Source organism: Parasteatoda tepidariorum, chromosome 8, assembly GCF_043381705.1.
Source record: "Parasteatoda tepidariorum isolate YZ-2023 chromosome 8, CAS_Ptep_4.0, whole genome shotgun sequence".
Classification (NCBI taxonomy): domain Eukaryota; kingdom Metazoa; phylum Arthropoda; class Arachnida; order Araneae; family Theridiidae; genus Parasteatoda; species Parasteatoda tepidariorum.
The window spans coordinates 60,715,298-60,732,096 of record NC_092211.1 but is presented as its reverse complement, the minus strand read 5'-3'; the positions used below and the strand labels follow the sequence as shown (position 1 = coordinate 60,732,096).

General features: G+C 33.8%; 2 protein-coding genes across 3 annotated transcripts in view; one reads left to right on the top strand and one right to left on the bottom strand.

Annotated features, from left to right (window-relative positions):
• Positions 1-16,799, top strand: part of LOC107439657 (arrestin domain-containing protein 2) — a 218,092-nt gene that overhangs the window by 88,097 nt on the left and 113,196 nt on the right. The window lies entirely within an intron of this gene.
• The window catches only part of LOC107449452 (uncharacterized), a 32,061-nt gene that overhangs the window by 8,784 nt on the left and 6,478 nt on the right, over positions 1-16,799 (bottom strand). The window contains exon 2 of the mRNA XM_016064983.3: positions 3,473-3,602. Within this exon, the coding sequence (XP_015920469.2) occupies positions 3,473-3,602 (130 nt within the window). The remainder of the gene's footprint in view (positions 1-3,472; positions 3,603-16,799) is intronic.

The window sequence follows — 16,799 nt, the reverse complement described above, 5'->3', positions numbered from 1 at the left end:
CTCATATCTCGCTAAGTCACTCATATCTCGCTAAGTCACTCATATCTCGCTAAGTCACTCATATCTCGCTAAGTCACTCATATCTCGCTAAGTCACTCATATCTCGCTAAGTCACTCATATCTCGCTAAGTCACTCATATCTCGCTAAGTCACTCATATCTCGCTAAGTCACTCATATCTCGCTAAGTCACTCATATCTCGCTAAGTCACTCATATCTCGCTAAGTCACTCATATCTCGCTAAGTCACTCATATCTCGCTAAGTCACTCATATCTCGCTAAGTCACTCATATCTCGCTAAGTCACTCATATCTCGCTAAGTCACTCATATCTCGCTAAGTCACTCATATCTCGCTAAGTCACTCATATCTCGCTAAGTCACTCATATCTCGCTAAGTCACTCATATCTCGCTAAGTCACTCATATCTCGCTAAGTCACTCATATCTCGCTAAGTCACTCATATCTCGCTAAGTCACTCATATCTCGCTAAGTCACTCATATCTCGCTAAGTCACTCATATCTCGCTAAGTCACTCATATCTCGCTAAGTCACTCATATCTCGCTAAGTCACTCATATCTCGCTAAGTCACTCATATCTCGCTAAGTCACTCATATCTCGCTAAGTCACTCATATCTCGCTAAGTCACTCATATCTCGCTAAGTCACTCATATCTCGCTAAGTCACTCANGTCTTTTGTATGACATCTTCTGCATATATGCTCAAAAAAAAATAATGCGGGAACTAACTACAGTTCTAAACGGACTATTAAATCAAGAAATGCATGGCTACAGTACAACAATGTGATCTCGTAAGCACATTACCACGCTCTCGAAACGAAGGTCTAAAAGCATTAATGAACTACAATAACACCTAGAGGCAACAATGAAACGCGAAACCTCATTTGCATAAAACTGTCAGGTGGTCATAATAAAGTAGCCATTCAGAGTATTAACCCTGAAATGCTCTCTATCTGCCCAAGCGTCTCTTTTATAATGTTTAACAATCTGGAGTTATGCCAATTATACCATAAAAAATTTTATTAACTATGTCCAAAACAATTGCCCTGTTAGTTGTCGTGATTATGCCTGTATTTAAGTATAAAATCGCAATGTAACCGTATCACAATCACTTGAAATACCCCTAGTGTGCATATTTTCAAACATATCCAATGCATTGTTGGGAAAATATTAGCATCAATATTTCTAATATTTCATTTTTTCGAGCTCACTGCAAACTCAAAAAAAAGTTCAACAACAAACCCATTCTAAAAGATGCAGATACTGTACACATATACATATAAAAGCAAGCACAACAAAACAAATTAAAACTCTGGATGGCTCCGAATTTTCGGAGAGAAGCCATAAGAATTCCCGAAGTATTGGGAGTAAGAGAAGAAATCCCTCAAAATCGATAAAAACTCCCTTTCAAAAGTTTAAGCTTTCTCTTAAAAATATTGCTCGGGATTTTTCCAGTTCTCATGTTCCCTGTGATTAATATTGACCGAGGGAAAAGTATTCCCTGAGTGAATTCGAGAACTCTTTTTCTTATCAGCAACAAAAAAGTACGTGTCCTCAACAAAGAGATAGGACTTTGCCATTAAAGGACAGCGACATTTAGACAAGAGAGAGAGAGAGAGTTCCCGAATTTCGAGATTCAAGAGTAAAATTTTATATTTAACCATATTTTTTTTCTTTATTTTCTAACGTCCCCCCTTTCGAGAAGAAAAAAAGAGGAAAGAACAAACTAAATCTTTTAAAGTATTGTCAAAAAGAGTATCGAGATTTATTTTCATGTGAAGTTTACTTACTCAGATATTTTTGTTTTTCTTCTTCGTCGGGAAAACAAACTATTTTAAAAAGATGGAATCCGATATGACAGTTTTTCTTTTAAAAAGTCTGTTACCGAATAAACATATTGTTGGATGTGTCTCAGTTCAGAGTTTCGTGTTTTCACTAACTCTAAAAGTTTCTTGGTTTCAAACAAATTTTTATAATTTATGCAAAAATGTTAAAGGAATGTACTGAAGAAGGCTCCAATAAAAGTCTCTTTTTTTTCAAGAAGAGCTTTGTAAGCATTTTTTTTAAAAAATAATTTCAGATTTTTGGTTATATTTCTAATTATAAAATCTTTTTCATTGCATAAAATGAGAGAATCGCAAATTTAGTAGAATTTAAACGTTTAGTCCAATTTAAAGAATTTTAAATATTTAGTCCAATTAAAACAATTTGACGATTTCAATTTTATAATTCATTATTTTTGTTTCAATTCATGTGACATGTTTAGAATTTTTAAACTTTAGTTTATGGCACTAGGCATGATAAAGCCATTCTGGTTTACTTAGTGTACCAGCCGTAAGCAAGGGGTTAATTCCAGAGAATTTGAACACATTAAAATGGTTTTTTTCCACTCACGCATATATTTACCTAAGACATTATCTCAAACCCATAAAGATAAAATAAAAGATAATGTACCGACTTTGGCGTTCCTAGTTTAGGCATCGAACGAAAATTATCCCGTTTCAGGCTCCGGAAAATAAAAGACTCACTTGGTTTTAATAAAAGACTCACGAGTTTAAGTTAGTGAATTCTTATTGGCTGATAACAAACTTGTAAGGCTTCAAAATAAATTTCGTAGGTTTCGTATTTTGGACTACAGATAATTAAATTTATGAACCAAATATGTGTTACATAGCTATATTGTAGTTGGCTACATAGTTGATATTTATGTGACGTTTAAAAGGTGCATATGTGAAGACGTGCGGCAGGTGTTCATTTTGACTCTCACGTCTTATTAGCGACGTACGTACTAGCTAGTCAATTATGGTGATCTCGAAATCGACAAGAGTTAACTGGAAGAGCCGCAGTGGCTATGGGAGCCCTCGCTTCTCAACCAGGTGACCGGGTTCGAATACCAGTAATGGCTCTCTATATACGAATTCCGCACCCGGCTCGCACCGACCACAATGATAACGTAAAATATCCTCAGTGGTAAACGGATCATGGGTTAGAGAACCCTTTCCGTCAGGGTTACCGCGGGACGTTTTCGTGGTTTTCCTCTCCACGTTACGCAAATGCGGGTTAGTTCCCTCCAAAAAGTCTTTTTCGAAGTCTAATTTCCCCTAATATTATTTAATCCTGGAGTTTTTTGGATTGGGTGCTAAATTACAAGGCTACGTAGTTGAACATTGGTAGGCATAAACTAAAAAATTAGGTCGGTTGCTCAAAGACTGTTATGAAATAAAATTACATTTCAAATGGAAATAATCAACACCCATTAGTTTTCGACGTCTGAATTGCAACAATTTTTTATCACCACCCGAAATGAGAACGCCTAAACCAAATCAAAACGAATTCAGCAATTTTATTTTTCTTTTCTTTTTAGAGATAGAGAGTGATTATCAATTATTACATAAAGGAATTTTCTGAGAACATAACCAAAGAACTAGTAAGAACGGTTTAAAAAAAAGCTTACTATTTGGAGGTGCGACAGAGGATGTCAACTTCTCGGTTGATCCTTGATCTCGGCTGATTTTTCGGGGGATCCTTGATGAAGCAGAAGGCCGCCAATTACGCTCAAAGCCTCCATTTGTGTGCTCATTATCCTATAAAATGTATGAAGTATTACTTTCTTAATCTTGACTCAATATTTAACGTTTTTTCTTTTGAGAGAGACTGTTCACCTATAGGAAATACAGTCGAAGAAAGATAACAAAATCGACATACCTAAGTCTTTCTTCCATATTAAGCTCATTTTTATTCGAAAAAAAAAACTTTTCTATTCTATACTTAGTTCATATTTTCTTTCATACTGAAGCTTCATAGTATGTTATTTTTACGAATTTACTGTTGTGAAGAATCAGAGGAAGGAAAATTTAAATTTAGTGTACACTTTTACTGCTGAGATTTTAAACTTTTCAATTCACTGTAACTTTTTCGCTCTAATTACTAATCATCATTGCCAATGAAACTATTATAGGAGCATAAGATTAAAAAATTAGATTTATTTTTCATTTTTAAAAGCAAAGTTCTTTAATAAATATTTTTGTTTACAATTCAAATAATTTCAGCATTTTTTAACAAGGTCTTTTGTATGTAAAAACGCGAAACCCAATTGAAAAAAATAGAGATATATTTTTATTCCGAAAAAAAAAATTGAAGAAATGACACAAATCTGAAAGAAATACTGAAAAATGTTTTTCAGAATTATTTTAGAATATGTCTATTCTTTATCCATTGGGTATAAATTGTTCGTCAAAATCAACCCTAAATTTATAATGCCTTCCCAAAGATTTGTTCTCAAAGATTTTGATTACCGTTTCTACAAAAGAGGTTGGAAGATTTCTCATTTACCCCACATGCACCTGTTATAATGGGTACATTTCGGTTGCCATGGCAATAGAGAACCTTTAGTTGATTGGCACAAAGGATTAATCACGGAGTTCGAACACAATGAAGAAACTATTCTTTTTGGTTGATGAGAACCTTTGTGAGATTATTTGCTACTTCCAACAAATAACCACTGGAAAAAACCCAAGTGTTTGTAAAGAAATCTGGGATGAATTGTTTGCAAAGTTTTCATCCTAAAACAATTACTAAAATTATCTATCACATGCAATAGCTTTATTGAATCATGCAAATTTGTTAATGTTAATTGTCCATATATACGTATGTAGTTCCAAAACAGATGACATTTCTCTTCACGAGTTGGCAACAAAGAACTGAAACAAACTGGGCAGAAATGAAAGGCTAAAAGCAATTTTCTGATACTATCAAACAAACTATGCATTTAAATTTATCTTTTAAAACTGAAATTCCACCTCCATTTTCACCCCCTAGATAGGTTTTTTATTTTTTTTATTTTTCAAAATTTTTCTTTGGATTTCATACAGTTCACGATACAATAAAGGATCTAAAACTATTGTTTCGCCAAGCAATAACATTTAAAACTGTGTTTATAGGGAAATTTCATGAACTAATTGTTCCAAATGTGTATGTAAATAAAATGTTTACAAATCAAAATAATTCCTATCTGGTTGTATAAATTGAATTTTTTATAACTTATTTACTCCTTTAAAAGAATTCATTAAAAAGAAATGTGTGGTTAGAAAGCGCATGCTGCTGCAATTATTTGCTGGGATACATGTAGCTTCATAAATGCAATTATGACAAAAAGTGGAAAACTGAGTGAATAACTTATCCGGAGAAGGAATCGGAAATTAAGCTTATGCGTGGATTTAACCACAAAACAGAAGAACGCGTGTGGATTCATTTGTCTGGCAAACAGCGCAAACGTAATCTTTTTTTTCTTCTTTTTCCTGCTGAAGTTTATCTGGATCACCGAAGTTTAAATGAAAGAAATATTTAAGATATTTATAAACATTGTGGGGGGAAAATACTTGATTGTACACTTAACCAGCACTAGCTATACAAAAATGACCATTTTCATGCAGCTAGTGCGTGCTAAACATGTAATCAATTTTTTTTTATCTAGAATATATCAATACCTTGAATCTTTCTAGCATGCAAGTCTGAAATATTTCAATATGTAAACATTTAGTTTTCTTCGCGTTTGTCAGGATGTTTATTTTCTAATGTCAAAAATCGAAGTTCTCAGAGAAAGAGTGTAAAAACACAGGCGGCCAACCAAAAAGATTTTTAAAAACAATGCGCAAATCTTTCATTTGCTTTAAGGTTAATAAAACAGAAAATGCGCAGAAACAAAACAATATACAAAAATGGTCGATATTGACCGGATTTTGCGAGTAAAAGAAGACAAAAACATATTTAGTACCAAAAAAAATTTTTTTTCTTCCAAAATCCATCGATGTTTCGTGAAGGCTCATCATTTTTGGTTTTCAAATACATTGTTTTGAACATTTATATATGAAATACACTACCTGACTTAAAATATTCGACTGTCACCCATGCAAAAGTGGATCCGTTTATGATGTGGGTGCGCCGGCCAGGTGGTCGAGTGGTTAGCGTGTCTGACTGCGGAGCCAATGGCCGCGGGTTCGAATCCCGCTCTGGGCATGGATGTTTCTCTCTCTGTGTTGTCTTCTGTTGTGTGAATGAGTGAATGTGGCCCACCCTATGAACGGGTCTGTGGCAGTATGGCGTGGGTAACGTTGCTCGCCTCTGTGACTTTGGTTCACAGGTGCCCACTGGGTAACGCTAAATGAGTAACAATTCTATGGCGAAGAACGAAAAGTTCAGTGCCCGCCGTTATTTTAAAAAAAGGGAAAAAAATGATGTGGATGCGTTTTTACAAAGTTATCTCAGTTTTTGAGATTAAAAACTAACTCAGAGATTCGTGTGGACTTTCTGCGCAAAGTTTCTCCCTCAACTCTCTGGTAATATTTCGGGAAAGGTTCATTAGACTTGCGCAGCTATAGTTTGACGAAATGGTTGCTTAAAAACCGGTCTGGCATTTCAGAACCCAGATCTGAATCCCATAGAACCATAGGTGTCACTCTTCAGTCCTGGGAACTGAAATCAGTCTTGAGAAGAAGAAAAATTCGTGGATCCATCAACTAATCTCTCTTTCCCGCCGGCCAGGTGGCCGAGCGGTTAGCGCGCCTGACTGCGAAGCCAATGGCTGCGGGTTCGAATCCCGCTCTGGGCATGGATATTTCTCTCTCCTGTGTTGTCCTCTGTTGCGCGTGATGTGTGAATGTGGCCCACCCTATAAACGAGTTTGTGGCAGTGTGGCATGGGTAATGTTGCTCGCCCCCGTGACTTTGGTTCACTGGTGCCCACTGAGTAACGTGAAATGAGTAACAATTCCGGCATCTTCTAAGGCGAAGAATAATGTTCAGTGCCTGCCATTTGAAGGAAGAAAAAAAATCTCTCTTTCCCAATAGTTTTTTTTAGATTAAATTTTCCTTTATTTCCTTAAAAATGCGACAAATATTTTCAATTAAAAATAAATACTAATAAACTTTAATCATCTGGTCTCTTTCCCCCATGTTTTGAAATGCTATCTGAAGTTAAATTACGATTAATTTCTTCTTTCTAAAAAAAAGAAATTTGTTGAGCTAAGACAGAAAATAATGTTGAAATGAAAAATAGAGAAGTGAATGACTTTAGGAAAAAGCTACTGATTTATATCAGTGATTTTACTCTATGATTAGTATAAGATGATTAGTGATGCTATTTTTGTTTCGTTCGTTGCAAAAAATAAATTCATAAAATAGAGAAACATGTTTAGTTTCTTTTAGAAAAATAAACAAATCATTGATTTAATATGCAAGCCATTATCATAGAAAGGTGCATTTCGGAGACAGATAGCTCTGAATTTCTGAAGATTCTGGTAAACAACACTTGACTGTGTTAAGTAGTCAAAAAATAAGTTCAGTCTTGAAATCTTTCTAGTGTGGCACCAGTGCGTAGAACACTTCTAGGACGGATTCGAACACAGCGGCCTACCAAATCTGCCAGCACTCACTTTAACTGTGATGGTCATCTGAAAGTTGATTCCTATGGTCACCTATCAAAACCTGGTGGAAAATCTTCCCCAAACCTGTTCATTCTGCCATCAAAATATGCAGTTACCACCATCAAATCAATATACAGGGTTGTTCATAATTCCCTAAGCCTGTAAAAGCCTTTTTTCTTTACTACAACTGGCTTCAGTGGTACATGTTACTGCCATCNTGTGTTAAGTAGTCAAAAAATAAGTTCAGTCTTGAAATCTTTCTAGTGTGGCACCAGTGCGTAGAACACTTCTAGGACGGATTCGAACACAGCGGCCTACCAAATCTGCCAGCACTCACTTTAACTGTGATGGTCATCTGAAAGTTGATTCCTATGGTCACCTATCAAAACCTGGTGGAAAATCTGCCCCAAACCTGTTCATTCTGCCATCAAAAAATACAGTTTCCACCATCAAATCCATATAAAGGGTTGTTCATAATTCCCTCCGCCTGTAAACGCCTTTTTTCTTTACTACAACTGGCTTCAGTGGTACATGTTACTGCCATCTACCGGTAACTGCTTAAATTAAAAATTGAATACTTTTGGAACAATTTCATATGTTCTTTCTTGCCATATTCATCTTCGTTCTTTTACAATAACGCTTCGAAACCCCGGAGGGATTTATGAATAACCCTGTATGTTTCAGGAAATAGTATACCACTCTGTTGTTTTTACCAGATATACTTTACCTGGGTTGTTAATAGTTTCACTTTCGATGTGGTTAAATATAGACAGTCTAATGTGTTAGTTTAAGTACTTTTTTTCATACTATGCAACGAAACAATTTTTAAATTACCTAATGTAGTTTTTTTGCAAAGTATCACATATGGGCATAATGTCATAAAATACGTTCTGTTGCATTTTTACAAAAATAAGCATTTTTTTTCAGTTAAACAAATATTTAGTCACCCACAACCCGAGTAAAAATTTACAAAAAAAAAATAATAAAGCTTGGAGGAAGAATTAATAAAAGAAAATAATTTTTACTTCAAGAAAATTTGAAGTTTAATTGCATGCCAAGATTGTGAAAGTTACCCCAATCAAAAGAAATCTAAAAAAAAATAGCAAAAATAAAGAGATCATTATCGTGAGTTGCATTTTTATCTCGTACTACTTTCCCTTTCTAATTTAGAAGCATTTCTAATCGAATGTGTAATTACAGGGATGGAGGCAATTTCTAGGTTGAATGACTGAAATCTCCGGAGAAATAAGGTTTCTTCCACTTTTTTTCCACAAGTTCAAATCCAACACTCTTATAGAACTATTTTTTATCTTTTTTAGTGTCTCCGATTTTATTAAACAAACGATTTCGTGATGTCAAAAAAAGTTATGTGTTTTTTAAAGAAGAAAATAACATACGCTTTCTTCAATTTTTTTTTTTCTTCAATATTTTCATTAATATATTTTTTTTGCTTAATTACTTATGTCTTTTTTACATAAAAGGAATGTCTAGTTTATTTAAAAAAAATCGAAAAGTGAATCACTAAATTGAATGTCAAACGTGCATCTCTTTAGTTTCATATTTGACATTTTTATTCACATTATTCGTCATGATTTTATATTTTATTTTTTTTTAACTTTTTAATCACGTGACGTCAGATATTATTTCTTGGCCTTGCTGCAGCTTTAGTATCAGAACCCTCACTTTAGTTTGACTCTTATTAATTAGTTTATACATTCTTATTATAATAATCTTATTATTATAATAATCTTATTATTATAATATTCTTCTCATTATAATATTCTTCTCATTATAATATTCTTCTTATTAAAATATTCTGATTAAAATATTCTTCTTATTAAAATATTCTTGTTGAAATATTCTTCTTGTTAAAATATTCTTCTTATTAAAATATTCTTATTATTACAATAATCTTATTATTCGTATTAATCAGCCTTTTGCGCTAGAATATTTTAAGGTCACTACTTACCAAGGATGAAAAGAATAAGTTCGAGTTCATACAATATTTTAAACAATGGATAAAATAGACAAATTTTGATATGAACCTAAAAATTTCTACTACTCGTATGAACACCTTAAGTCTTTTTTTTTCAAACCAAGAAATACGAAATATCACAAAAGTTATAAAATTAGACAATAAATATTGATCCATTTTCAAAATTTTTAATTAGAAATGATGATGTGATTTGTTTTATTAAACTAGGAGTCCAGCTCGATGGAATCTTACTCAGTTGTCTCCTCCTTGTCTTATGATCTGTTGTCTTTCCTAATTAAATAACACCTACTAAATGAGCGCTAAATATATCGTTTTTGATAAGGGTCTTAAAAATATATCGTGAAGAAGGTGATTACGAAATACTTGTATAAAGTTTGGGATTTGTGGGTTGAAACAAAAAAAAAAATTCCTCTCCGAAAATGTGATCTCCACACAAGTTGTTACTTATACCACTTGTCAATACCAGCAAGCCTGCTTCGAATTTAAGGAAGAATGCTCGCGTTTCTCGTTTTTTTAGTGGCGTCATCTATTACCAAGAATAATATTTTGCCACACACACGTCAGAGCCCGTTTTACAGGGAGGACCCATTCATTCATCTGCAGATCATAATTTTGACCTGAAACAGAGAACCTCCAATTCAGTATGCCCAGAGATATTCTATTTCACAACCGTCATTGAACAGCCAGTCCAATTTTTGGGTTTACGACTACTAATGTTCAACTCTGCAGCCTTGTAATTTTAAACCCAACCCAGAACACAAGGGAACTCTGGATTGGGAGCCTTAATCGAAGACTTTTTGATGGAACTGAACCTCATTTGCTTTCCACGGAGGGGAAAATCATGAAAACCTCCCACAGTTAGCCCGACGGCTGGGGGACTGGCTCTTAATAAATAGTCACGTACACAGAGATTTTATTGGGGAAGCATTCAGTGTTCGATGTGGCCATGAACAGCAAGCATTCATGTTAATTCGACAGATTCATCACCACGATGAAGATATATTAAAAAATGTGGTTTATGTGAATGCCTCTGTGCACACGATCGCAGTGCAAACAAACATTGCAACAACCATTTCTGGCATCAAAATTACGTGTTCCAAAATCTGATAAAATATTTGATTTTCTCGAGAAAAGGAAGTTGAATATTTATTGCACTACCTCATGATTATCGCCAACATTTATCAAACTATCAAATAAAAGTTTTAATTTCAGTAAAAGCTAACAAAATACTTAATTCGACTTTCATTTAAATTCAATACAACAATCATTTTAATCATTTTCAGAACCAAATATTATTACTTATATTAACATAACGAGACAGTTAAAATACATCGTTTCATCCATAAATAAACAAAAAAATGTCATAACTCTCTTACCACTAATTTAATTTTAATAGGAGGCTTCGAGACCAACGGCAAGATGGTGGCTATGTGGTCGGTATTGCGCATCGGCCGTCTTTGTCTCCCAAGGTGGTACAGATCGAACTGAAACTGGATGGTTTTCAAGCCACCCAGAGGACAATATTCCTGTTCTTTTTTACAATGATAACTGAAGAACTAAATTGAGTTAGTGTGTAAAAGATTCTTTTAAAAGAACAGTTTGCTATCAAAACTTGAACAATAAACAAGAATGATATGATTAAGAACGACAAATCCTGTTTGATTGCCAAAAGATACTCAGAAATTGGGAAAACACCCCCAAGTTACTTCCACCAAGAATTTATTTGTTATGATTTTGATACCCGGCTTCTACAATAGCGATTCTTCAGCATTTAAAAACGCATTTGTTAAGACCTAAATAATTAACTTGAAACCCTTATTCATCATGCTTTTTTGTTTCAATTATTCCGTTTTGACAAGTATTCTAAAAAACATTCCATTTTTAACAAGGATTGAGAGCGCTTTGCAATAATCAATTAAATATTATCACTCTGAACATTTTTCAAAGCTTCTTGACTTTCCAACAGATGAATAAGTCGTCGTTCGATAAATTTCAAATGATTCCAGTAAATTCCTAAATCAATAAATTATATTGAACAATTTCAATTCAATTAACATACGTCTGAAATTAGCGATTACGCAATGCATATTCCCAATTTATTCCTCAATTTGCAAATTAGATGAAGTCTTATTAAATAAACTGGCTGGGGGGCAATTAGTTTTAAATGTTTTTGCAATATTTTAAGAAGAAAATTGTTAAATTTATTCTTACTCGTGCCTTCAACAACGCAAATTAATGAACGACGAGGGTCTTATTAATTACTCCTAATCCCAAACTGTTTACATCGCCTGCGTTCGAATTCAAAGGGACGCGATATTGGATCGATGTGTTACGTACTGCTCGTTTATCGATTCGTAAACTAGGCTGTTGAGAAGTTTTGCCAAGTAGTTATAATGGGTTTTTCCTGCTCATTCATGGCAAAATTAAACTTTTCCATTAACTGCGTTGCAAGAGATTTTTCATTTCTTGAACTCGGTCAACATAAGTCGTCGTTTCAAGAACATTGATCATTTTTTTTTAATATTTTGATATTTTGTTTATTCGTAACTGCTGCGTTTTTACTCTGTTTATAAGCGTAAACAAATTTTTGCAACATTTACTGTAACTTAGTAGCTTGTAAGTTGTTTTAACCTGTGATATTTTTTTGCAGTTTGTTTTTGAGCTAAGTATGTTACATAATTCAAAAAAATATATATATAGCCATACGCTGTTATTTGTAAAATTTTACAATTCGAAAATTCTGTGCTTTTATTATTTAGAACAAGCAACCTTTGGCGAACAGCTTGTTATTGTACACATAAAGCTTTGATGGCAACTGTAGTGTGTCTACCACTACAAAATTACAATTACAATTCACTAGAATGTAAGACATGTTAACTCGATTCTAAGTTAGGGTACCTTTTCATAGATGAAGGTGGACATTGTCGATATCTAATTTCCCTACATTGGTGACATTCAGACGTGATGTGAACATGTCTGCCCTGACAGAAGCTCCCACTTCGTTTTGAACAGCTTACTTCGATAAATGGTTCACATTGAACACATTGAATGGTTCACACTGAACTCGCTACTTGCGAGTGCTACATTATCCACCTCCTCGCGCTGTTGCTACTCAGTCTCGATTGAACACAACGTGCAACGTATTTACTCGACTGCTAAAGGCAACACAGAAACGAAAACGACAGTGAACTTAATACAGCTCTCTCGGCTTCTCACAAAACAGCAATGAATCAACTAGTGGTATCCATTCATCGAATTCTATCACAACTATAATTTTGGTGAGGGAGTACTGTAGTGCGTCTGTCACTACAAAATTACAATTCAATAGTGTATAAGACATGTTAACTCTATTCTTTGTTGAGGTACCTTTTCATAGATGAAGGTTGACATGGTCGATAAATATATCCCCACGGTAACCAATCCGAAAACCCAGCATAACTGTATTTAAATATTCTAATTCTTCAATTCCTTCTCCAATCCTAACAACTTAGTTAATTTTAGCGTTATATTAACCACGTTTTTTCACCGTCTAGCTGTTGCCGTCTGCGTTGTCCACGTTAGTACCTTGATTTCAATTTTAACTATTTTTAAGCGATTGAACTTTAGTAACAATTTAAAATATGTCCGGCATCCATTAAATCGCACACTGAATTTTTGAAAATGACCCATACGTGAAATTTATAATGAAATCAAATATACTTTTATTTTCAGTTCTTGAATTGTGACACAGTTACTAAATAGGGGTATCACAAAATGTTGCATAACAAGGTAATATCATAATACTGATTTACAATAAGAAAAGCTACTTGTAATACAGATTATTGCGGCTTAATCCTTTGATGCAGAATTTTTAGTAGTTATATTTTTCATACTTTTTTCTTTGTTCATTATTTTATATTAATTTAGGCCAAAGTAAGTGAAAAATATTATACTTAGCATTTTTATAATTCATGGTAATGAAATACAGCATGAAACACTAGGATCTTTTTCTGCGTTAAAGGTAAAATCTTACAGACACGGCTTACTTCCAAACATTAATTTTTTTGAAATTTGCATGTATTCGCAGTTACTTAGATCCAAGAGAAACAGTTATTCATCAATGAAATTTCTTTTATCTGCAAAATCAATTATTGATAAATTTTTGAATGAGGGTGAAAAAAAAAAATTCAAATTATTTTCTTTTTTCCTTTACTTTTTAGTATAAATATAATTCCGATAATTTCACAAGACTTTTTTTAGTAACTATTAGACTGTATTTCGTGATAAAAGAAATACAAAATATATTTTTGCTTTTAATTAAGGAGTCAAGAAATATTTATAAAATGGACATCGGTCTGCGTCAAATTGTTAAATAACAGCACTTCTTTACCTTATTATTTTTAAAAAAACCATTACGTTTGAAAATAGATAAGTAGAAATCTTTCAAATACCCTTCAGTTTAAAATCTCACCCGTAATATTAACGCCATTTACCAAAATTTTAAACGTTAAAGAGCTTTTGTAACGTCCGTCTGGAACATTTCTACAACATTACAGCCTGTAGTATTTCGAATACCTTAGAATTCAAATTGTCCTGTCTGAAATTCCCTCCGCGGTACTTCAATCACTGCTTTTACAATACTTGAGGTCATTTCCACCTAATCGCCGCTGTGCAACTGAAAACAGAACGCACCCTTAATTGAGCAGTGTAACGGACGAACATTCGAGCAAGCACTAATTTTCCCTCTTCGTATTAATTTTAATAAAGCTCAAATCATGAAGAGTTCGGCACTTAAAACTGTGGACTTTAATCCCCAGCACGCTTTAAAAATACCGCGTTATACAAATGAGATGGTAAGGAAATGGGCGTTTAATACTTGACGGGGCGTTGCCGCAGAGAGAATACGTAATTTTTAAAAACGCACGCGAGTCGGTAAAGGTTAAATCACTGAATTATTCATCCGCGGCTTCGGTAGAAAGCTCTAGAACACGAAGAATTAACTTTTCTAATGCGAAAAATTAGTGAACACATTTTTGAGAAGTAAGACTATGTCAAGTTATAATTTAATCGACTAGAGATGCTTGATTGATAAAGGAATTCTAAATTTAATTTTCATAAAAAGGGTAATAATTTGTAAAAGTTTTCGCTTCAAATTCAAAACAGGGCTTTCAGGCCCTCTTTACTTTCTAAGAAATACAGTGTTAGTATAATTTCGACTAAATTGCGTGATCTAAACGTGCACAAGATTCGATGAGCATTACGATTGATTTGTTTACCTACGCCATACTGCCACTAGAGTTGCACTAATAGTTTGTTGGAGACTATCTAAGGCCTCCCAAAGGCAACTTTTCACTTTTACGGAATAATGCAATTTCCCATTAAAATACAAGTTGAGGTAGGTTGTTTACGGAATAATGCAATTTCCTATTAAAATTCCAAGGAAACAAGTTGAGGTAGGTTGTTTACGGAATAATGCAATTTCCCATTAAAATACCATGGAAACAAGTTGAGGTAGGTCACTTACGGAATAATGCAATTTCCCATTAAAATACCAAGGAAACAAGTTGAGGTAGGTCACTTACGGAATAATGCAATTTGCCATTAAAATACCAAGGAAACAAGTTGAGGTAGGTCGCTTACGGAATAATACAATTTCCCATTAAAATACCAAGGAAACAAATTGAAGTAGGTTGGTAGGTACTTTATTTACGTCACACTAGAGCTGCACAATGGACTATTGGCGACGGACCGCTTGCTGACATCAACCAGTGATGCTTGACTTCGTTGTTCTAGTGGGAACCGTGTTTTTGCGATCAGTCCACTGCGGGACGGAAACAAGAGAATAATAAGGTTTCATGCATTCTAAGCGAACACAAAATTGGCTAACTTTCTCGATAAGGTATTTATTTCCTCGAGCCCCGTAAAAAGTTTTTCTGTCTTGCACCGATTTGAATGTCAGAAGGTAAGAAACCCCACTGAGTTTAGGGTCAAGAGCGTGTAGTTGTTGGGGAAAAAATATACTAGTGGTAGCTGGCAGCCTGATACTCATTCTTAGAAAAACAGAAAATAATTATGATCTGAAGATAGCACTTTTCGTGGTCAACACACCAAGAATTTAAAGGGAAGAAACAGATGGGAAGAAATTCGGGGGCAACTCTTCCTCATCGTTCACGTAATTGTTTAGCTCTGAAATCTACATCAGACTTGATTCCGAACCACTTAAGAGAGAGAACATTTTACGGTGTTTAGAGGAAATCTCAAAATATCCCACTAATAAGGGAAAATTTTTATCAAACCAGCAAAGTGGTGCAGGTTTTTTCGAAAGAAGAAACATCAAAGAAAACAAAAAAAAGTTTAGCTAATTACCTTGTGGAACTTTTTGGAACTAAGATTCGAAAGTCAAACAAATTTAGGGATTTTACAACTGTTATTTAATATTTCTACTTACCAAACGAACCAGGGCTCGAAAAACCGTCCGTCCTCGGCGGTCAGAAATTCCCCGCGGANGGTCAAATGATAAGATATAAACTATAAGTTTGTCAAGAGTATTAACTCATCCAACAAATTGAAGAATTGTACTATAATTTCAGACTAATTACTCTGATAAAAATGCAACAGTAAGAAAAAATTCCTATATATATATTTGAAGTAAAAATTTAAAAGATAAATTAACAATAAAATTTTTAACATATTTTTCATTACATTGTACTCTCGTAGGTTCAAAAAGTAAATTATAATGTTTGGAATGATAATGAATACTTAATTTGGGCTATATTAAAACTGCCTACACATATTTTAGTTGAAAATTTAATTTTTGACTTCTGGCCCACAGTGCTATGTAAAGATTTTTTTAAATAAACGCGTAGCATTTAAAATTAAAAGCGTATTATTATAACAAATTTAGGGATTTTACAACTGTAATTTAATATTTCTACTTACCAAACGAATCAGGGCTCGAAAAACCGTCCGTCCTCGGTGGTCAGAAATTCCCCGCGAAAAACGAATTTCTCGAATCAGACGTCCGCGCGGACGGCCATTTTCCTGTTAATGTTCGTGATTAGGACTGGGCGATATTAGAAATTATATATCGTGATATATCGTCAGTTTTGCATCGCGATATAGCGATGTATCGCGATATAGTATTTTTGAATTTCATTTACTTTAAGGCACAGAAAGTCAGATTTCTATCAAGACTTCATACGCATATTGATTTAAATCAATTTATAAATTTGAAAATATATATGTTTTGCTAAAGAAAGATATTAAATAAATTGACTAAGATGTACAAATCTTACTTAAAATATTTATTGAAAAAATGTGTGTAGATACAGAATGAAATATTTGCACTTCTTTATCGTTTATAAGGTATAAGCAGTCTTAATTTAA